The 20,178-nt window shown below is 49.7% G+C and overlaps 16 protein-coding genes across 16 annotated transcripts; 10 read left to right on the top strand and 6 right to left on the bottom strand.

Moving 5' to 3' along the window:
- Positions 1 to 185: 185 nt before the first annotated feature.
- Positions 186 to 1,505, bottom strand: NEMAJ01_1858 (uncharacterized protein; the record flags this gene model as incomplete). The annotated part of the gene is made up of 1 exon (XM_047915696.1): positions 186 to 1,505. The coding sequence occupies one exon, from the start codon at positions 1,503 to 1,505 to the stop codon at positions 186 to 188; it is 1,320 nt and encodes a 439-aa protein (XP_047771653.1).
- Positions 1,506 to 2,021: 516 nt separating this feature from the next.
- On the top strand, positions 2,022 to 2,324 carry NEMAJ01_1857 (uncharacterized protein; the record flags this gene model as incomplete). The annotated part of the gene is made up of 1 exon (XM_047915695.1): positions 2,022 to 2,324. One exon carries the CDS (start codon positions 2,022 to 2,024, stop codon positions 2,322 to 2,324), a length of 303 nt encoding a protein of 100 aa, XP_047771652.1.
- A 393-nt stretch (positions 2,325 to 2,717) lies between these two features.
- On the top strand, positions 2,718 to 2,912 carry NEMAJ01_1842 (small subunit ribosomal protein S29e; the record flags this gene model as incomplete). The annotated part of the gene is made up of 1 exon (XM_047915680.1): positions 2,718 to 2,912. The coding sequence occupies one exon, from the start codon at positions 2,718 to 2,720 to the stop codon at positions 2,910 to 2,912; it is 195 nt and encodes a 64-aa protein (XP_047771637.1).
- Positions 2,913 to 3,369: 457 nt separating this feature from the next.
- NEMAJ01_1856 (uncharacterized protein) lies at positions 3,370 to 4,314 on the bottom strand (the record flags this gene model as incomplete). Its single annotated transcript, XM_047915694.1, has 1 exon — positions 3,370 to 4,314. The coding sequence occupies one exon, from the start codon at positions 4,312 to 4,314 to the stop codon at positions 3,370 to 3,372; it is 945 nt and encodes a 314-aa protein (XP_047771651.1).
- A 385-nt stretch (positions 4,315 to 4,699) lies between these two features.
- On the bottom strand, positions 4,700 to 5,290 carry NEMAJ01_1855 (small subunit ribosomal protein S5e; the record flags this gene model as incomplete). The annotated part of the gene is made up of 1 exon (XM_047915693.1): positions 4,700 to 5,290. One exon carries the CDS (start codon positions 5,288 to 5,290, stop codon positions 4,700 to 4,702), a length of 591 nt encoding a protein of 196 aa, XP_047771650.1.
- A 23-nt stretch (positions 5,291 to 5,313) lies between these two features.
- Positions 5,314 to 5,658, top strand: NEMAJ01_1854 (uncharacterized protein; the record flags this gene model as incomplete). Its single annotated transcript, XM_047915692.1, has 1 exon — positions 5,314 to 5,658. The coding sequence occupies one exon, from the start codon at positions 5,314 to 5,316 to the stop codon at positions 5,656 to 5,658; it is 345 nt and encodes a 114-aa protein (XP_047771649.1).
- Positions 5,659 to 5,840: 182 nt separating this feature from the next.
- NEMAJ01_1853 (T-complex protein 1 subunit zeta) lies at positions 5,841 to 7,415 on the bottom strand (the record flags this gene model as incomplete). Its single annotated transcript, XM_047915691.1, has 1 exon — positions 5,841 to 7,415. The coding sequence occupies one exon, from the start codon at positions 7,413 to 7,415 to the stop codon at positions 5,841 to 5,843; it is 1,575 nt and encodes a 524-aa protein (XP_047771648.1).
- A 650-nt stretch (positions 7,416 to 8,065) lies between these two features.
- NEMAJ01_1852 (uncharacterized protein) lies at positions 8,066 to 8,554 on the top strand (the record flags this gene model as incomplete). Its single annotated transcript, XM_047915690.1, has 1 exon — positions 8,066 to 8,554. One exon carries the CDS (start codon positions 8,066 to 8,068, stop codon positions 8,552 to 8,554), a length of 489 nt encoding a protein of 162 aa, XP_047771647.1.
- Positions 8,555 to 8,790: 236 nt separating this feature from the next.
- NEMAJ01_1851 (Ras-related protein Rab-11A) lies at positions 8,791 to 9,411 on the top strand (the record flags this gene model as incomplete). Its single annotated transcript, XM_047915689.1, has 1 exon — positions 8,791 to 9,411. One exon carries the CDS (start codon positions 8,791 to 8,793, stop codon positions 9,409 to 9,411), a length of 621 nt encoding a protein of 206 aa, XP_047771646.1.
- An 11-nt stretch (positions 9,412 to 9,422) lies between these two features.
- Positions 9,423 to 9,905, top strand: NEMAJ01_1850 (uncharacterized protein; the record flags this gene model as incomplete). The annotated part of the gene is made up of 1 exon (XM_047915688.1): positions 9,423 to 9,905. One exon carries the CDS (start codon positions 9,423 to 9,425, stop codon positions 9,903 to 9,905), a length of 483 nt encoding a protein of 160 aa, XP_047771645.1.
- A 117-nt stretch (positions 9,906 to 10,022) lies between these two features.
- On the bottom strand, positions 10,023 to 10,802 carry NEMAJ01_1849 (mortality factor 4-like protein 1; the record flags this gene model as incomplete). Its single annotated transcript, XM_047915687.1, has 1 exon — positions 10,023 to 10,802. One exon carries the CDS (start codon positions 10,800 to 10,802, stop codon positions 10,023 to 10,025), a length of 780 nt encoding a protein of 259 aa, XP_047771644.1.
- A 987-nt stretch (positions 10,803 to 11,789) lies between these two features.
- On the top strand, positions 11,790 to 13,622 carry NEMAJ01_1848 (uncharacterized protein; the record flags this gene model as incomplete). The annotated part of the gene is made up of 1 exon (XM_047915686.1): positions 11,790 to 13,622. The coding sequence occupies one exon, from the start codon at positions 11,790 to 11,792 to the stop codon at positions 13,620 to 13,622; it is 1,833 nt and encodes a 610-aa protein (XP_047771643.1).
- Positions 13,623 to 14,038: 416 nt separating this feature from the next.
- NEMAJ01_1847 (uncharacterized protein) lies at positions 14,039 to 16,222 on the top strand (the record flags this gene model as incomplete). The annotated part of the gene is made up of 1 exon (XM_047915685.1): positions 14,039 to 16,222. The coding sequence occupies one exon, from the start codon at positions 14,039 to 14,041 to the stop codon at positions 16,220 to 16,222; it is 2,184 nt and encodes a 727-aa protein (XP_047771642.1).
- Positions 16,223 to 16,435: 213 nt separating this feature from the next.
- On the top strand, positions 16,436 to 17,461 carry NEMAJ01_1846 (uncharacterized protein; the record flags this gene model as incomplete). Its single annotated transcript, XM_047915684.1, has 1 exon — positions 16,436 to 17,461. The coding sequence occupies one exon, from the start codon at positions 16,436 to 16,438 to the stop codon at positions 17,459 to 17,461; it is 1,026 nt and encodes a 341-aa protein (XP_047771641.1).
- A 1,208-nt stretch (positions 17,462 to 18,669) lies between these two features.
- Positions 18,670 to 19,224, bottom strand: NEMAJ01_1845 (uncharacterized protein; the record flags this gene model as incomplete). Its single annotated transcript, XM_047915683.1, has 1 exon — positions 18,670 to 19,224. One exon carries the CDS (start codon positions 19,222 to 19,224, stop codon positions 18,670 to 18,672), a length of 555 nt encoding a protein of 184 aa, XP_047771640.1.
- A 515-nt stretch (positions 19,225 to 19,739) lies between these two features.
- Positions 19,740 to 20,178, top strand: NEMAJ01_1844 (uncharacterized protein; the record flags this gene model as incomplete). The annotated part of the gene is made up of 1 exon (XM_047915682.1): positions 19,740 to 20,178. A coding segment is annotated over one exon (439 nt), but the record flags the coding sequence as incomplete, so codon positions are not given.

Raw genomic sequence — 20,178 nt, 5'->3', positions numbered from 1 at the left:
GCGCACTATAAAGCAGAGAAATCGGTAAAAATTTGTTTTTTATTCGGGAGCGCATGTACGTGCAGGAGGAGGGGCGCCGCGCAAAAGCAAGCAGATAAATGTGCTGCTCTCGGGGCGTGCTCGCAAAAGAGCCCAAAAACTCGGGAAATAGCCCCCAAACAGGCCTTTTTTCCGCTTTGGTTTTTTTACATCGGCGTGTAGTTTCTGGGAACGCACATTTCCGGGTAAGAGCGGAAGAAGTCCTTGTACCCGCCCTCCATCACGTACACGTTCGGAAAAAGCAGCTCCGGATATGTGCTTTGCAGCCGGTCCTGATTTCGCAAAAAAAGTGCCATTCTTGGGGCGCGAACCGAGGAGTATTCACAGTATAAAATTATCACAAATTTCTTTTTTTCTTTTTTGTGCAATAATTTCCGGAAAAGGAAATTCATATCTTTTTTCGAGCTTATGTTAAGGGCCGTGTGGATATGCCCGCCCTCGAACTCGTACGCAAACCGGCAGTCCACAAGAAGGAACTGGCCTGTCTGCAAAAGGTGGAAAACCGTGTGGACTGAAACCCGCCAAATGCTGTCGCTTGGGCCTGTTCCTATCGCAGGAAGAATTGGTTTTGGCGGGTTTTCGGTGTGAGTTTCTGATTTTTCGATACAAACTTTTCGGGTCCAGTGGAGGGGAGTGTGCGTGGAAGCTCTTGTAAGAGTCGGGGAGAGGCGGTGCCTGTTCGTGGAGTCGCCCAGTGGGGAGGCGATTTTGGACATTCCTGTCTTTTCCGGGGTCTTGTCGCCCTTTGTCTGGGGCTCACCGCCGCTTTTTACGCTCTGCGCGCTAAGTCCTGGGATTTTGCCACTATTTTTTACACACTGTGCACTATCTGGTGCAAGCCCCGCATTATTTTCTACACACTGCGTGCCAACTCCTGGTGCACTCCGGGAACTTCCACGGGGCATGCTACTTTCTGCGCATTGCGCACTGCGCTCTGGGCTTTCGCCACTATTTTTTACACACTGTGCACTAATTGGCGTAAACACTGCACTGTTTTTTACATGCTGTGCACTAGCTCCTGGGGGCTTGCCACTGCTTTTTACACGCTGTGCACTAAGTTCTGGAACACTTTGGGAGCCCCCACAGGACGCATTATTTTCTGCACACTGTACACTAAGTTCTGGATTTTTATCACTATTTTTTACACATTCTGCACTAATTGGCGTAAACATTGCGCTACTTTCTACACAGTCTGCGCTAATTGGCGCAAACACCACACTAATTTCTGCGCACTGCGCGCCAACTTCTGCGCTTTCTATGGGAGCCTGCACGATAGAGTTTCCTGGCTCAGGGAAAGCTTCAACGGCTCCAGGAGAGCCCCCAGGCCCCGATGCTTTGTTGAAATTTACGCTGAAAATGGGCCTTTTAGCTCCCTTGCAGATGCCCTGCACAAAACTCTTTCCTATCTCTTCAATCTCGTGCTCGTCAAAGACGATGGCGTCCAGTTCGGACTCGATGCTGCTCATGAAGGGCCTTGCAAAATAAAAATATATATGATACTTTTTACACACTATGCAGTATGTGGGATTTACTGCATGGTGTAGCACAAGTGCTGATTCTTTGTGCACACTGTGTAGTAAGTCTTGTCTGGTCGTATCTGGAGCTGTTTTGCATTGCACAGTAAGTCTTGTCTGGCTATATCGGGAAAATATTGTGCTGTGCGCAGTAAGTCTTAGTCTTTTTTTGGATATTGTTTTTGTGCGCTGTGCACTAATTGGTGTTATTGTTTATGGCATTTCCTGCATAGTGTGTAATAAGTCCTCCAATAAAGTGCGTAATAAGTAATATTTATTGTGCAGTGGGCAGAAAGCAGGAGCTATGCCCGCTGTGCAGGAAGTAGTGCTCAAAGGGCCTCTACGACTTGGTGCACCGCGCGTAGTAAGTGGGGTTTGCTGTGGTGCGTAGTAAGTCCTGCAGCAAATGCACACTGTGCACTAGATCTTGAAACCTGCCCGTATTTAATACCCAGTGTGTAAAAAGTAATGTTTGAGAAATTTACAATTCGGACGAAGCCCTACGAAACAAGCCCTTTTCAGAGTGAGCCCGGGTTTTCCTTGCTGAAAATGCTGTCTTTTGACCCCATCGGCGAGTTTAGCGCGGAAGAGTGCATTTCCTGGGCTTTTCTCACGCTTTTAGGGTGCTGTATATACTATTTCTACGGGGTCATTAAAAAGCGGGTTTCCCTGCGGATCCTGGGAAAGACAAAAAAAGCTGCGGAAAAAAGGCAGGGGGCAGAAATAGACTGTGGGAAAGAGAACTGCCAAAGAGCCCGCGCCGAGAGATGATGTTCCGGGACTCGTAGCAAGGTCTGGAGGCTCTCTGCAAAAAAAATAAAATTTAAAGGGCAGACTTGCACTTACCACACACTGTGTACTATATTGCTTTTTGTGCGCTGTGGGTTTTCTTCAGGACATGCTACGCACTGTGTATTGCCTTACTTACTGTGCACGGTGTAGTAAATAGCGCCATGTACTGTGCTACTACTTGCCGCACACTGTGTGCCTATTGGTGCTATTTACTGCACGCTGCACAGTAAGTAAGGCAATACACAGTGTGCTGCTGCTTACTGCACGCCGTGTGTTATATTATTTTTTGCACCGTGCGCATTGCCATACTTACTGCGCAGTGTGCCATAATTCTCGCCGGCCTCTTTCTTTTTTTTTTCTTTTCTCCCTTGCATGACAAACCAAGTTATAGCAGATATTAACTCACTCACGGTTTTAGAGAAGAACCCCATTCCAAAAGGAAAAGGATCAAGATCATGCAGAGCATGCATGTCTAGACGAGGACTTATTAGAAAATACGATATGATGATTTGCCGTAGATGCTTTAGAGAGTACGCTGAAGACATAGGCTTTGAGAAGATGAGCTAAACTCAGAAATAAAAAAATACAGAAGCACCCGTTACTTTTTATGCCGTGTGTGTTAATTGCCATTGTTTTTGCGCACTACACAGTAAATAGTGCTTTTGTGCCCTGTGCAGTGGGCCCTGGCAGGATTTATTCGCCTATTTACTGTGTAGTGTGCAGAAAATCCCAGCAGAGGCAGCACTCCCTATTTATGGCGCAGCATGCAGTAAGTCTCAGCGTGTTTGGTTGCTACTTACTGTGTAGTGTGCAGTAGATTCCGGCATGCGGCAGTAGCTCCACTGTTTGCTGCGCCGTGTGTAAGAACAAACAGTACTTGCTGTGCGCTGGGCAACTAGTGTGTTTATATTTTGGCTTTTGCGCACAGCACAGGAAGTAGCAGCAAACCCCCAGCCAAGACTTAATGCACAGTAGAAAAGAGGCGAATACAAATGTGTTTATTTAGCATATTCCTGGCGCATCTTCACTTCTTGGCGCTTTTCATTCGAGCCTCCTTTGCAGCTGCTCGCACGGGCCTGGTTCTCCCACTGCCATCCGAGCTTGCCTCTTTCGAAGAACCTGATGAGGAACCTGCCGAACTGGAAGAAGAGCCTGATGAACTGGAAGAAGAACCTGACGAGGAACCTGAGCTCGAACTGGAAGAGCCCGAAGGGCTTGAACTTGCCTCTTTATCGGACTGCTCCTTCTCAGACTTCAGATCGCCTGAGTCCTTCCCGCGCTTTGGGCTGGCCTTTTTCTCCTTCTTTGCGCCCGTGCTGGGCTTCTTCGTGGCTGTTTTCTTCCCTTTTGCGCCCGTTTTCCTCCCTTTCGTGCCTGATTTCGAGCACTCCCAGAAAATGTCCAGGCCCGTGAGGGAAACAATCCCAAGGATAACTGCCCCCGTGAGGACTGCGCATCCGGAGACGCCCGAGTTCTTCATGAGGAAGTATACGGCCAGAGAGCAGTCTTTCAGCATGCAAGGCCTCAGCCCGGGCCTGCTTCTTCCGTCAACGTAGAGCACAAAGAGTATCCCCAGGCTGAAGACGCTCACTCCGAAGAGATACGGAATAGACGCAGACCCTGAGAGGTCGATGGCGCTGAAGAAGTCTGCAATGCAGAAGATGCAGGAGAGAACGTGCGAGAGAGGTGTTTTTCGCACTTGCAGGGCCAGGTGCAGGAGGACCATAAAAACAAAGGAAACGGCCACTCGTATGAAAATGTGCCTGGTTTGTGCTATGCCCTTAAGAACCAGGAGAATGTACACGTATATGAGGGAGACGCCAACTTCGTGCACGCTTTTGAAGCCTCTCCCGTTTAAGAAGCAGCAGGAGATGCCTGCTCTTGCGATTAGCTTCATTTCGTCTAGGTTTTTTACCGTTTCGCCTGCGACTTTCAAGGCATGGACTGCGCTCGCTGAAGGAAAACTCATACACAAACAAACGAAAGAATATTTAGCTAAATAAAATATATTGCACAGTGCGCAGAAAGACGCGGGACCTACTGCGCCCCGTGCAAAAAAAGCAGGACTTACCGTAGAGTGTGCGAAAAGTCGGGTACACAGGCCCGTGGAAGCAGGCGGCTGCAAGAAGCAGCGAAGCGCGAGAACTTACTCCACACCATGCAAAAAAAGCAGGACTTACCGCAGAGTATGCGAAAAAAAGCAGGACTTACCGCAGAGTGTGCGAAAAGCACCGGGCAAGCCTGAAAAGGGCCGCAGAAAGCCCGAAATCCGCTCTCTGGCCTTCTCTGCCACGTAGAGCCTCTGCAAAGGGGGCAGGCCAAGAAGTGCGCTGTGTGCGGTACTACCAATTTATTTATCTGCTGGACTTAGCAACTCTCTCGATTTCGTCTCTCTTCTTGACGGCGTACGAGTTTGGGTTTCCCCGCGAGGCTGCAATAAGCTCGTCTGCAATCGTCTCTGGGAGCGTCTTTGTGTTCTTAAACGCGGCCTTTCGCATGCCTGCAGTCAAGTATGCAAGCGCGAGGTTCAGCCTCCTCATGGGCGAGACGTCAACAGAAGACCTTTTCGCAGATCCCCCCTTTCCGACACGGGCTGTTGACTCCCTGGGGCCTGCGTTGATGCACGCGTCAACCAGGATCTGGATTGGGTTCTTTTTGGTGAGTCTTTCCACGATGACGAAGGCATCTCGCACGGCCTTCAGCACCAGGATGGACTTGCTCGTGTTTCTCCCGTGTCTCATAAGGCCGTGGGCAAGGCGCATGGTAAGAGGCATTGCAGCCTTCTCAAACTGTTTTTTGCAGTAGCTTACCCCCGTGTGTGGAACTGACACTCTCGTGTGCACGTTTATGTACGGCTTCATAGAGACGTCGTTTACTTCAATGTCGTCGTAAGAGTATCTTCCGAATAATTTTATAGAATTCTCCAGAGAATTGACTTGGTTCATTGCAGGGTAGCAAAAATAAAAAAATGAAAAGAGTTTGCGTGCTCTCAGAAAAGAGCGAGTTGGGGGTTTTCCAGCGGGGAAGCGACGGATATCTGCTTATGCCCGTCTGCGTGCACGGGTATACAGTACTGGAAGATGAGAAAGTGAGTGCGCTCGTTTTGGGGGTGAGCATCCGCACGGAGTCTGAGCTGAAGGAGGTTTTATGCGGGTTCCTGGGGTATGAGAGCGTGCGGGAGGGCCTGCAGTGCACCTACGCAGAGAGCAATGAGAACGTGGAGGGCATTCTGCGCATGTACGAAAAGACTCGAAGCATGCCCGCGGAGAGCGACTGGGCGTGCATCATGAAGTACATCGCGCATGCAGAGTAAACAAAAGCACAGCCAAAACGTGCGAAAAAATAAAGCAAAGTCAGCGATCAACAAAACAGCCCGAGAAAGCCTGTTTTCTTCACTCTGCAGGCGGACAAGCAAAGCCGGGAGTAACATAGAGCAATTTAATAATCCGGGCCCACATCTTCTGCGGCCTCTGCATGTGACGTGTGCACGTTCTGCTACTTCACGTCTTTTCCGCTTTTTATTATCTCGTCCACCATGAGGATCTTAGTTGCTGCAAGGACGGAGGACTCGATGGTGTTTCTGACAATTGCATAGTTATCGAGTATGTTCATGTCTAGGGCGTTTTTGACCTCTCCCGTCGATATTTCCACGGCTGCATTCTCTGTGTGCGAGGCCCTGATGCGTGCGAGCATTTCGACGGAGTTATATCCGAGGTTCTTCAGAAGCACCTTTGGGACTGCGCGCAGGGCCTCCCTCCATATGGTGCACGCCACTGTCTCCTCCGGGGTTTCTTCCTTCTGCTGGATGCTTTCTGCGAGTGCGAGGTATGCGGATGCGCCTCCTGGGACAACGTTTCCGTCTGCGAGTCCGCAGGATATCGAGCGGAGTGCGCTTTTGACGGCGCTCTCCAAGTACTCCATCTGGTACGGGGATATTCCCTGCACAAGAAGGGTGCACGTCTTGTTGAACGGGGTCTTCTCGACAAACGTAAACTTATCGTCTCCCACGGAGATCTCCCGGACAAGTCCTGCAAACCCAAAGACGTTCTCGTTGAGCTCTGCCAGGCTGGTCACGGGCGTGCATCCGGTGAGCTGCTGGAGTCTTTCCATGTTCTTTCTCTTCGCTCTTCTGAGGGCAAGGACGTTGTACTTTGCGAGAATCTCGAGGGCGTGCTGGTCGATTCCCTTCTGCGTGACCAGCATAAACTGCGGGTTCTGCTGCTGGTTGGCTATTGCGACTTTCTGGATGACCTCCAAAACCTTCTGGAGTCTCTGCAGGATGACTCTTCTCTCGCCCTCCTCCATCTGCAGCTTCTCCTGCGTGCTCTTGTAGTAAAACTGCGCGTTATGCTCTGGCTTTTCGTACTCGAAGGAAATGTTCGTGCACAGGATAAAAACGTTCTGAAGCCTCTTTGGCATCATGGGGTGTCTTCCCCCGTGGTCCATCACGAGTCCGCGCACTATTCGGAGCGGCTCTGTGGCGTCAATGTCTGCCATCTTCACGATTTCCAGCATCTTCAAGTCCGTGGTGTTTTTGTCTCGGACCGTTTCAGAGGCCTCCACGATGATTTTGGAGTACTTCTCCGCCTGCTTCTGCGAGAACTTCGTGCGCAGGGCCGTGTGTGCAAGCTTGTAAATCGTCGCCTGCGTGTCCTCAATCGGGACCTTCAGCGCGCTGAGGCTCTCCAGAACCTGCTTTTCCTTCTTCAGCAGCCCTGAAATAATCACCTGCGGGTGCACGCCCTCGAATATAAACTCAAGCGCCTTGCTCAGGATCGTTGCAGAGAGAATCACCGCGGAAGTCACCCCGTCCCCGCACTCTTCGCCCTGCTGCGTGACCATTTTCGAGAGAAGGACGGCTCCCGGCTGCGCTAGCTGTATGTTCTTCAGAAGGTTTATCCCGTCCTTCACCAGGCGTATCTCTCCAGCAGGCGTGATCAGCATTTTCACAGCTCCGTTGGGCCCTAGGCCGTTTTTTATGGTGGCGCACAGCTGTGCTATTGCCTCCGTGTTTAGGACAATCGCCTGCCCTGCTTGTGTTATTTGTGTCTCTTTTCCGAGGTATGCCATGCGAATTTGCGAAAAAATAAAATGAAACTATTTATGCAGAAGCGCACGCGCACACTCGCACTTTCCCGCACAATTCCAGAAAAAGGCACAGCATCTGCGACTGGGAGGCGCTGGGCGTGCCGAATAAAAATGAAAGAAATGGCACTAATTAAGCCGTGGCGGACTTGGTGATGCTAATTAAGCATTTGGCGTTTGAGGAGCTGATACAGCGCGCAGAAGCACAGCAGATGCTGCTTTGTTGGCAGGAATTGGCGTAGATACGCGTGTTTCGGCCTTTGCCTCCCGCACACGTGCACTGCCAGCGGGTGTGCAGGCTTTTCTCTGCGCTCGGCGGTTTTTGCTTGTTCTTTGGGCGTAAGCTCCTGGGCCTATGCCTCTTTCTTGGACTACTCTGGGAATGCGCATTGCATCTGCTGCATAATTAAAAATAAAAGTCACAGAGTATTTACATATCGAAATCACGCTTTCTCTTGCACAGCCTGCATTCATCTGGGGATGTGGGCAAATCCATTGGATTACTCCCTTTCCTGGGCGCATGTGCGGTGTCAGGTGAGTATTTCCTGTTGGTTTAATTCTAGATTTCTTGTTTGGGCAGTTATTGGTAATTGGCTGGCATAGATATAAATATACCTATAATAATACAATCGATTATGAGCATTCGAGAAGAAGAGGAAAAGAAAAAGCCGGAGAATGCGAGAGAACGGCTGCCAGGAGGATTTGCCTCGGGAAACACCTCAAATGAGGTCAGTCCCGAGCAGGAAGAGTGCGGGTGGAACACGCAGGAATCGATACTTGGGGACAAGCCGTACATGCTCCCAAATGGCGAAATGTACAAAAAGCGCGTGCGGACAGTTATGACTCCCATACAGAGCGAGTCTCTTCGGAGGTACTTTAGAATAAACCCGTTTCCTTCGTCGGACGTGCGCGCCTCCATTTCCTCCTCCCTGGGGATGCGGCCACGCACTGTGCAGATCTGGTTTCAGAATCAGAGACAGAAAATGAAGCACGTCCTGCAGGAGGAGGAGCGCATAAAAGAGTTTCGAGAGGCAGCCGTGTACACGGGAGCGAAGGAAGAAGAGCCTCTGTGGGTTCTAGCACACCTTTCTTGCACGGTTTTAAACACAAACAATGCAGTGTAAATGACAAAAGCAACATTCATATCTTATTCTAAACATTTTGAATTCGGGCTACTAACAATAAAGCAGTATGTTTTATGCGCAGGCTACACTTTTTTGGCGCGGCATTTCTTCTTCTGCAGCGAGCCTCTTCAGCCTGCTGGCACGCTGACACGGCACTCCCAGGCGACAAATGAAACAGGGGAAAATAAGCTGAAACCGCGCAGAACAGTATAAATCGGCCGTGATTATTTACAAACATGCAAAGAGACGAGCAGGAGTACGAGTACCTGTACAAAATTGTCCTTATAGGGGACAGCGGAGTTGGAAAAACAAACCTGCTGGAGCGGCTGGCGCACAACAGATTCAACACCAGCACAAAGTCAACGATTGGCGTGGAGTTTGACACAAAGTGCTTCCTTGTGGACGGAAAAAAAATAAAGGCGCAAATCTGGGACACTGCAGGCCAGGAGCGATACCGAGCCATCACGTCCGCATACTACAGAGGCGCAGTTGGCGCAATTGTTGTTTACGACATAACCCGGCGAGACTCCTTCGACAACGCAACCAGCCAGTGGATAAAGCAGCTGAAGGACAACTCCGAGACAGGCCTTGTCATTTCCCTGGTTGGCAACAAAACGGACTTGGGGGAAAAGCGGAAAGTCACGCTCCAGGAGGCGCGAGAGGCTGCACAGATCGGAAACTACCAGCTCACAGAGACGTCAGCGCTCTCCGACGTGAACGTCCAGGAGGCATTCCAGTCCCTCGTGGAGAAAATATACAGGACGCGCGCCATGGACCGGCAGAGTGGAAGCCGTGCAAACATCGTGAATCTAGAGGACGACTCTTCTCTGAAGAAAACAAGTCACTGGTGCTGCTAATTTTTTATACAATGAAAAAGCCCGAGAAAAACAGCGCGCTCTGTCCCCGCAGGATGTCGGTGGGCTCGAGCGAGGCGCAGGCCCAGGAAATACAGCGGATGTGCCGGTATTTCGAGGAAAGGCCTGCCCTGGTAGAGCAGATCCGTGCGGAAGTAGATGCGCTCTCCATCGATCCGGGCATCAAGAAGAGCTGCACCAGGCAAAGCCACCGGCTACAAAGCGGCAGCGAGTGCAGGACCTGCCAGGAGGCGGAGGACAACCGAAAGCTCCGGAGCATTCACAGATTCCAGGCCGACCACAAAGAAATTGAAAGCATAACAGATAAATGGAGGGATGTTCTTCTGTGCGGGTTTAACGACTTGGTAAAGTACATGGGGTGCGAGCCTATTTCCGCATACAACGCGTACAGCCTGGGCTCCATCCACATAGCAAAGGAGGAGCTGGACATATACGAGCCAAGCGAAAGCGAGCCCTCCCTTGAGTCGTGCGACTAGCTTTGTGGCCGCCCGCTTTTTCCACTCCGAAGCTGCGCCAATGTTTTTCTAATAAATGCGATCTACAATTTTATTTACCTCTTTCTTTCCAGCCCACTTCCCGCGGGCTTGCGCACTTTATGCTGTTTCCTCTCCCTCCGCGGGCTCTTCCTCTGTCGCCAGCCTCTCGGGGCTCTCGCTCTCTGCGGGCTCCTCCGCGACTGCAGACGGGTTCAGAAGATGGCTCTGCTGCGTCTGCAGGAACTGCAGGAATACCTTGATGTACTCGCCCATGTACTCTATGTACTCCTTGGAGAGGCCGAGGCTGGCCTGGACTCGGTGCAGAACCAGAAGCATCCGGAGCACGTGCGTAAGCCCAAAAGTCTGCAGAATTTTTGTGGTTTTCGGGTACAGATACTCCTCGTAGAACGCCCTCTCCTCTTTGTAGAGGATGCACGTGTGGACAGTGTACAAAAAGATTTCTTTGAACCCCTTCACTACCTCCTTGATCTCCTCAATGGAGTGCGGCTTCTGCTCGAGCTGTGCGCTGTAGAAAAGCGAGAAAATCTCATCTGCTGATATTTCGACAGGAAGCGGCTCCTTGTACGCAGCCATGGCTGCTTTTTCGCACATAAGAAGCTCCTGATACTCTTCAGAGAGCTCGATCTTGGGCCAGGGCGCGCCCAGCTCAGAGCCCTCCTCCAGGACAGAAGAGTCTGCAGCCTCCAGCGCGGTGGATGGGACCCACTTTGTCTGCCCCCCTGCCGTTTTCACTTTGTATATTGTGAGGATGCTTGACGCCCCCACAGGCTTGTCCTTCTTCTCCAGGATTATGCCAAGCTCCTTCAGAGAGTCTGTCACCACAAGCACTTTCTTTCCCTCCGTCAGTATGGTTTTGGCTGTCTTTTCGTTAAGCATCGAATGAAAATGCAAAAATTTCTGCATTTATGCCTGTCTGCCGGTGACGGGTGTGAAAATGCAAAATGAAAAGCGCTGGATCTGCCCTCCATAGCCCGAATTCTTGAAAGTCCGCGCGCTATCACCGCCCAAGCCCAGCGCAAAATGGCCTCCTGCATCGTGCAGATGCTTTTAGCAGCGATTATATTGGCCCGCCCACTTTTCTCCAACTGGCATGCCAGGAGTTTGCATGCATAAATAGTGCTCTCTTGAGGCACTGGATAATATACGTAAACATCTGCGTTTTCACGTGTTTTTTTTCATTTGGGCTCTGAATCTGCTCTTTCGCTGGGCAAGTGCTTTTCTCTCCCTGCCCTCTTTGGGCTTGGAATTTTTATTTTATGCGTGCACGGCCTTTCTTTTGCTTGTCCCTTTCCACGCATAAGCTCCAGCCATGCACACTCTGAAAGTGCAGAATTGGCCAATCAATAAAATAGCCCCTTCTGACGGCCTATCCATCGCACTCGCTGGCTCGCTGTTTTTGCCCAGAAGGGCTCTCTTGCGCTCTTCTGCTTCGCACCATGCCCAAGGGCGTGCATTTTGGCAGGATGCAGTCTCTAGCTGCCCGCTGGAAGGCGTGCTTTTTCTGGCGGAGTCTTGCGCGCTCGCCCCTCCTTCTGCAGAAACTGCAGCATTGGAAAGCAAAACATTGAAATTTTATTTTATGCGTTTCTGTGCTGCCCATGCGCTTTGCCCAGTTTAGATAATTAGATCAAAAGATCTGTGCATCAGATGCAGCAATCATAGTGATTCTAGCAGGGTATGGCGCGCAGAAAAACACCTGCTTTGGGGTGTCTTTTCTGCGATTTATTCTGCAGTTTGCGCTGTTTTTTTATTTTTAATAGCCCCGAAATAAAGAGCCAAGCGCTGCAAGGGCATAAATCAGAACGCCAATTGGCTTGCTCTTAGGGGTGATGTTATAAGAAAAATTTTTATTTCCATAACGAAATGTGTGCGCAGCAGACATGCAATGAAAATAGAAACAGCAACGATGATAGATTTGATGTAAAGTCTTTCCGGTCAAAAATATTGTCTAGAAAGGGAAGAGGCCTTGTAGACGAAAGATGGCTGGAGGCACACGTGGTGGAAAGCGCTGAAGTGCTTGTTTTGGACGAGAATCAGCTAAGCCTGCTTCCGCCGGGGGCGCTGAGGAAGTATTTTCCCAGGCTAAAAATTCTAAGCTTGAGGGGGTGCAGCCTGGAAAGGCTGAGCATTGAGGCAATTTCGCACCCGACTCTGGAAATCATAGATGTTGAAGGAAATGTGGGCCTGACGTCCTTGTCGGTGTGGGAGGGAAGCCCCAAGGAGGGCGCGGCGCTGGAGGGGCTGCCTTCTCTGCAGGTGCTGAATCTTCTGGGCACAAGCATCATGCACATTGACCCAGGCTTTTTCGAGTACACGCAAAACCTTCGCCGGCTGAACATGCACGTGGAAAGCGTGTGCGGCGGGTGCGGGTTTGGGTTTCTGGGCATGCTCGAGTTTTTGGAGTGCCTGAAGTTCACTGGGGTGAGGACAGGCTCGTGCTCGATATGCAAAACCGAGATGCACACCGCCGGGTTTTCAACCGTCATAAAATACTCGATATACAACATGGTCTGCAAAATGGCCTCTCTGATAGAGCTGGACCTTTCGGGGCGGAGCATGAACATAGACTACTTCATTTTCCATGCGCCGCTTCCAGAGCTGGCCACGCTGCGGCTCCAGGGAAAGCTTGTGCGCGACATGAGTCTGCGAGACTGGCCGGGAATCATAAAGACGATCCGGCATCTTTCGCTTGGCGTGCTGGACGACTCTGAGGACGCGTCCGGGCAGAAGGCGTACAGCGAGTCCACGTTCTACACGGAGAAGATCCTGGAGGCCACAAACCTGGAAAGCCTGTCGTTTGACTGCGAAACCACGAGGCGGATAAAGTTCTCGCTGGGCACCAAGAAGGTGGTTTTTCCGCACTTGAGGCACTTGACGATCAAGAACTGCGACTTGCGCCCACTCACGTTTTTCAACAAGGAAAACGCGCCTGCGCTGGACAGCCTGGAAATAGTCAGCGTCTCCTTCACAGAGGGGTACTTCTACACAATCAAGAAGAGGCTTGGAAACCGGCTCCGGAGCCTGCGCATTGGGATTGAAAAGATGGACGCGCCCCAGGCAATATACGACCTGTTCACGTTCATACGAAGCCACAAAAACATGGAAATCCTGCACTTGGCGGTGTGCGAAACCATAACGGAGTCGCAGAGCTTCTACAAGTACTTCAGCGACCAGCCAGCCCTGAAGGAGCTCTATGTGATTGGGCAGATGAGCGTGCAGAGGATGAAGCGGTTCCTGTACCAGCTGGGCCGCTGCGAGACGCTTAAGTCCTTGCTTCTGGATATAGAAGACCCTGCGCTGGTTTTGACATACTTCTGCCCCATCCGCACCTTGGAGTTTTTTTCTCTTAAGGGCACGTACAGAAACCATTCAAACTTCCACACAAAGCTCGGCACAGACGAAGAAGCATTTGGAAAGATTGGGGAAATGCCTGCGCTGCAGGTTCTTGACATGGGCCACTGCGGGCTGTCAGGGTTTCCCCCTTCGGTTTTAGCGAAATTCTCGGACCTAAAGTACTTGTATTTAAACAACAACAACATGCACGACATTCCAGACCAAACGGTTTCGTACCTGGCCTCGTTCAAGGAAAAGCCTCTTTTTGTTGACATATCGGACAACCCCACAGATGTGCACAAAATAGAGAAAACCGTTTGTAACGAGACCTGGCTGGGCGTCTCTGGCTTTGTTATGTATTAAATGCAACCTATATGAAATAAACCTACATAAAAACCGCTCTTTATCTGCAGGCAGGCCCAGCGAAGCAGCAGCACATGTTTGCGCTTTGCCTGACATGCCAACATTTGGCTGGTTTGAGCACACAAAGAAAAGCCGCTTGAAAACAGCTTGCCCGAATATCCGGGTGCATTCCTTGGAAAAGGTCTACTGGGCAGGCGCCCCCACAAAAAGCATCGGCAGCCAAGGGCCCAGAAGAGAGCTGCCGCGCGAACTTGGCAAAATTCAAATCAAAAACCTGATGTTTTGCCCAATTTTCCTTAACCGGGAAATTTGCGTGTGCCGCTTTATATACACACGCGCTTTTCAACAAATAGATGACCATGTATTCGGAAAGAGCGTGCGCGCTCTTCGCTAGAAAGCATTGCCTTTTTCGTGCGATGTGCCTTGTATTTATCGGGGCCCAAATCGCACTGGCATCTGAAAGCCACCAGATTGAAGGGGAGTCCGACCTAAGCAGGACCATCCGCGTGCTATCCCACGAGAACACAGGCATGTCTGTAGAAAACATTGAATTTCGCATATCTGAAGACGGCCTCCTCCATGCAAAAAATCCTGCTCTACAATCTATAAGCATAACGCTAGAAAACTACGCGGCTCTAGAACCGTCTGTGAAAAGCTTTGACGCGTGCATTGTATACAAAAACATAAAAATACAAGGGCGAAACGGTCCTTTGGGGTATGCAGAAAAAAAGGCGCAAATGCTGCTTTTTATGCGTTTTTTGGACGCGTTTCAAGACATTAAGGCAGACGAGATCTGCGTGCAGGACCTTGTGTTCAAAGAAGAGCATCCGCCTGTCCCCGAGAGGCTGCCTGCTAGAAGGCCTGTGCCTGCCGTGTACTCTGCCAGCGTCAGAAAAATTGTGTTTGTAAACGTAAGCAGTTCTGTGTTTGTTGGAATGCTTAAGAAGTACACGTTTGGCGCGCCGGTTGAGCTTGAGTTTAGAAACTGCCGGGAGGCCACATGGGACAGCCTGGCCAAACTGCCAAAGTCGATCCGGTACGCAAGGATATCGATAGACAGTATAGGCAGCACAAAACACATAAGCTCGGAAAAGCGAAAAAAACTGCAGAGAATAATGCCTGTTGTAGAAATCTCCTCCAGCTTCGAGCCGGATCAGTGCCCTCCAGAGGAAAGTTCGCTTTCTTGTGCGCCCCTGCGGCCAGCTCCAGAGGAAGCCTGTGCGCCTTCGCATATAAATAAGCAGGAGATTCCTGCAGCTGCGCCTCCGCGCGCCCTTCCGAGCATAAAAGGCGTTTCCATAAGAACATACGCAGAAGCCAGCGCAGAAAGAAAAAAAGAGCTCTCTACGCAAGGAGACGTGCTGGTTTTGCTGGTAAACGATCCGAGCGACCTGCGTATCGAGGGCCCCGAGCATCTTGGACTTGTGAGGAGCATGCGCGCGCCTTTCTCCTCAGGCTCCCTGAAATCCCAAATCGAGGCCCTTTTCGACCCTATAGGTATCGGCTTCCACACCAGGCACTTTGCCCGCGACGACCGCCCCGAAAACTTTCGGGTAAACATCCGGTTTGCACGCCCGCAAAGCTTCTCTTTGGACCTGCTAAAAGAAACCCTGAAGTGGGCGGTTGCCCAGGTAGGAAATGTCAGTGACCTTACAGTGTCGAACCTTAGCATTTCCGGGAGCGACCTGGTAATTCTCGGCTCAATTAAAGCGTGCGTGGAGGATCTGAGCTTCTTGAACCATTTCTGCCTGCAGAGCTCAAACAGAGAAAACGCGATTCTTGTGCTGAAAAACGCTGATTATGCAGAAAGCACGATCCCCGAGCAAATCGAGCTGAACCCGCAAAGCATGGATGCAGTAGGGCTTCCTTTGTCTCTGTACTTGAGGAATGGATTTGTAAAAAAAGGCTGCAGAGACCCGCAGGCTGTGCTTCGGGTTGAGTATCCAGGCGAAGAAAGTGCAGAAGCTCTGACTGTCTGCATGACCTGCATTATAAATGTGTTTGCTTACAAGGCGAGCGGCCCTCCCCCCACAAGCACAAGGGAAACTGTGTCTGTGCAGGAGCTTGAAAACATGTCGTGGGGCGAGTTCTGTGCGCACCCGAACAAAGACGCAATTGCAGCGCACTTAGTAGATGCGTGCACTGCCTCAAACAGCCCAGACGTCACAGAGGAAAACTTTGAGTGTCTTCGGACGGGCCTTTGCGAGAAGCCCATTTTTATTATGCCAGAATGCAAGCACACCATTTGCATGAACTGTTTGTCTTCGGGCCAGACCTCCCTCTGCATCTTTGACCCGGATCTTATTCAGCAGGCCCATGTGCAGTCTATAAAGTGCCCGCTGTGCCGAAAGATCAGCCTGGTTACATGGAAGATTCAGTATCCTATATATGCAGAAAAACGGGACTTTTTAAACAGAGACATGCTTTACACACTGGAGGGCGCGAACACGCCCCGGGCCAATGGAGCGGCGCCTGTTGAGTGCGCCTTCTATCTCTGCAAGATGTTTGAGAAGGAAGAGTACTACACCCACGCCCTCCCATACCTCACCAAGCAGGCAGTTTTCATTGGAACGCGGCGCACATTTTCTCTTTTCTCGTAAAATGGTTTTGTGCGCTTTTCGCTGCAACAGCTGCTTTGAGCCGGTAATTTGCCGTGATGCATGAAATAAAACCAGAAAAGTCCAGATGTAAAACGAATCTTTTCTGAAGGCTGATGCTGAGTCTGCAAATTCACTCTGATCTGTTTTTGCAGAAAACATATCAAAAAGACGCCATGTGCATTTAGATGGCAGCCAGCGCATTTTTGAAGTTTTATGTTGCTTTCCACAGGCATAAAGTGCACATCTGCTCTGGCCGCGCTCCTGGGCGCTGCCGCCTCAGAATCCAGCGAAGGCCCGGAGTCTTTTGACACCATGAGCTTCAGCGGCAGCGAATCGTCTACGCCCCATCTGCCCAGAAAGCTCATGTTCTGCATCAGCCCGCAAAACCAAGAAAAAACTCTTGTGCAGCTGCTTGAAGTATACATTAAAGAAAAACAAAACAGCGAGTATGCAAAAACCGCGTTTAAGCACGTGGAAACGGACTTCTACAAGAGCTGCGGAGTTTTTCTTGCAGACACGCCCGCCCAGAGCCCCTTCGAGATGGTCAAGTCAATATGCAGCAGTCTTGCCACACACTTGGCGCACCCGCAAGAGCATACTGTGTGCATGAATGTCATGATAAACACCGTCCAAATGGATCCAGACGTAAAGTATGTCTTCCCGCTGGATGCGTCTCCGCAGGCCGTACTGACGCATCTGTGTGCCCTTGAGAAGGGGAGTGGCGTCGACGTTTTGTCGGTCCGGAACATAAAGGAATTTGTTGCGATGGTGGACCCAACCATCCATGCGCTGATATACAGAATTCTCTGGCATCATGCGCGCTTCAAGCTGTATATGCATTTTTATATTCTTGTACAAGACAAAAAAGCTCTTCTTGAGGCGGGCATTCCCTTGGAAGATGTCAACAGAATTGGGCTGATGTATAAAAACATGAAGATACCTGAATCTTCCTGTGTGCGGTACATGCAGCTTCCTATTCTGTACACCCTGGCGCACAACCTCATTGCGAGCATGATTTCTCTGCGAGACCAGTACTTTGTAAACGTTCTGAAAGCGCTTAGAGCTTCTGACGCTTCTCCAAAGGAGCAGATTTTGCACATAACCCAGGTTTCAAGCGAGTTCTGCATAAAGTCAATTGTCTTGTGCAAGGACGCTGGCCTGAAGGCCGAGCTAGCCATGAAGGGCGCAAGCTTCCACACCATATACAATTGGGGGATTTTTTTCTTGCCTGCCGAATAGCACATGCCTGAGCCTGTCTGCTGGAGCACACTTTGTGGTTTTGCACCGATCGCTTAGAGTGTGTTTAGACTGGCTGTGCCTTTTCCAGCTTCCATCGCTTTTTCGGGCTTTTCAGCGCTTTCTGCCTGCACATATGGGCAAGCAGGCCTGGATCGCCCCAATGTGGGTGCATTTGAATAAAGCATGCCCCTTCTACCTACAAATGTGCAGTCTGTGTTTCCTCTGGCCCCCAGGAAGTCTGGAAAGAAAAGCGCTGGCATGGGGCAATAAAGCGTCTCAAGCCTTTCATCTGCGTGCTTTATATCTTTTTCCATCGGGGCGCCAGTCATAATGTATGTTTCTTCTGTTCTATAGATTCCTTGCTTGTCGCAAACAGCGGAGTTCCGTTTTTGCAATTCCTCTACAACAGCAGTCAGCCTCGGCGTTCTGCATGTGTGGGCGATTTCTGGCTCTCTTTTATGCTTAAACAAAAATAAAGTGTACTTTACATGTTTTTTTCTGGCTGCAGCAGCAAAAGCATACCCCACATATTTGGAGTAGAACTATTTGGAAGCGGTTAGCACAAACAAGCGCTGCTGCGTGCCGAAGGCATATATTTGTGCCTGGCCATTGTTTAGAAGGCCTAACGAGTTGTGCTTAGTAGCCAGCGCAAGAGCAAGTCAAATAAATGTTGCGCATTTGCAGGCCAAGAACAAATAAAGAGCAAGGTTTTACATGGCACCTCCTGTGTTACAAACATCGGCAAACTATATGCATTTATTTAGAAGGGTTTTTCAATGCTGCCAGAGCAAACAGCCTGATATTCGGGCCGGCTGCCCACAACATTGCTTTAAACACATAAAACGCCTCAATCCATGAAATGCATGCATCTTCCTGGTTCTTGCATATATGCATTCTCGCGCTCTGCAAGCTAGTTTTTTTCTATGTGCTAATGCAGCGAATATATTTTTCCTCGTCAAGCACATTGGTAAAGAGGGATGCTGGCAAATTTAAACCCAAGGGTTCTACTAAGGGCGGTGTGTAGAGACCACTCGCATGTGCGTTTCTTTTGTTTAGCATTCTTTTTTTCTATCGCTTATGTGGGGTCTCTTTGTGCGGAGAGGAATAAACATTTTTTACACAAAAGCAGGCTTCTTTTCTGGGTGAGAGTGTAGGCGTACTTTTTGGTAGGTAGCACACCGCAGGCTAACTTGCCAGAAAAAAGCTGGTTAACGCGAGGGCTCATGCAGGGATTCAGAACTATATATGCTCTCTGGTAAAAAGCTGGAATCAATGCTTTTCAATAGCTGGGGGCCCCTTGTTTTCTGCTGCGCATATGGGTCATCGCTCAGATCATTGCTCGCCACGGGCCCGCCGTGTAGCGACTCGTCTAACATGCTCTCTATGCTGTTCCAGCATATTTCTCCGTTTTTAATCCACTGCATAACCTTGAAAAAATCCTGTTCTTCCTGGGCGTTTGCAGATAAGTCTTTATGTGTGTGTGCATTGCTGTGGCTCTCTGGAGGAAATTTGTTTTCAGTGTGGGCATGGTCAGAGTCAACGACATCAAAAAAGCGTTCAGGGTTTTCCATTATGTTCGCCGACACACATTCATCTATGTAGCTTTCGAAATCTGGATATTGCTCGAGCGTCAAGCTGCCGCTTCTTTGCGAGTGGCCTTGCTCGGATGCATGCGCTTTTTGGAGGCATGTATAATATATAAGAACTAGAAGGCAGGCAGTAAAACGCTTATGCACCATAATAGTATAGGTATGCACTTCCATTGCAACAGAATGGACAGACAGTATTAATAGCCCAAATCAACTATTGCCATCTTGCAAATTGCATTAGAGACATCTGATTTCTGCACTTTGTTTTTTTCAATGATGTATCTCTTCTGAAAAGAGGCCAATAATGCCAAAAACCCAGCATGCGAGGAAAGTCCAAATAGGAGAAGAGCAGAAGCCTGCTGCCACGGCGCATATGCACAGATAGCATAAAGCTTTGAGTGCGGGGGCCTTTGAACTTTACATGTTGTCTGGAGATAGAGCGTGATATGTGGCAAGCTTTTCTGAAGCGCAAACAAATGATTTATTCTGAAATAATGGGCTGATCAAAGCAAAAATGCATCAGAAGATTTTTTTCTTTAGAAAGTCAATGTTGCGCATGCGCAAAGAGCTTATGTTTGTGTAAATTAAAAATAAATTTGGGGCTCTTTGCAAAACTTGCAAAAATAAAGAATAAAAAAAGTTAGTAATTTTCATAAACAATTTATTTTTAATTTCTACTAACAAATTTTATGCAACTACATTGTTTTCTAGCAGCAATCATGATTCACCAAGTGTGTGCAAGGCTTTCTATTGCGCAGCTGGAGTCTATGCCGAGCTTTGAGCTGTGCAGAAACGGCACCGCCGTAGGAATAAACACGGAGGGCCCTCTTAACATGGCGTGCGGATATGTGTACACTGAAAGAGGCTTTATGCACAACAAACGGTTTTTTTCGTCTGAAATAGAGACAGATTACAGCCTGCGCCCCAAGGGAGGGCCTGAAAGCATTGATTCAGAGTATATCTTTACCCGAATGCCAAGCATGGACTTCGCGCTTCCGTGCGCTGGCGCAGAGGGTCCGCTGGACGCATACACCCACGACTACCACAGCACGCTCATCCGGATGTTCCCGTCTGAAGAGGGGGAGCTTTCGATCAAAACCGAGCGAGAGAACTCGCTTTTCCAGACGC

The sequence above is a fragment of the Nematocida major genome (assembly GCF_021653875.1).
Source record: "Nematocida major strain JUm2507 chromosome Unknown 2351, whole genome shotgun sequence".
In the NCBI taxonomy this organism is placed as follows: Eukaryota; Fungi; Microsporidia; genus Nematocida; species Nematocida major.
The sequence above is the reverse complement of the archived record's forward strand: the minus strand, read 5'-3'. Positions and strand labels throughout refer to the sequence as shown.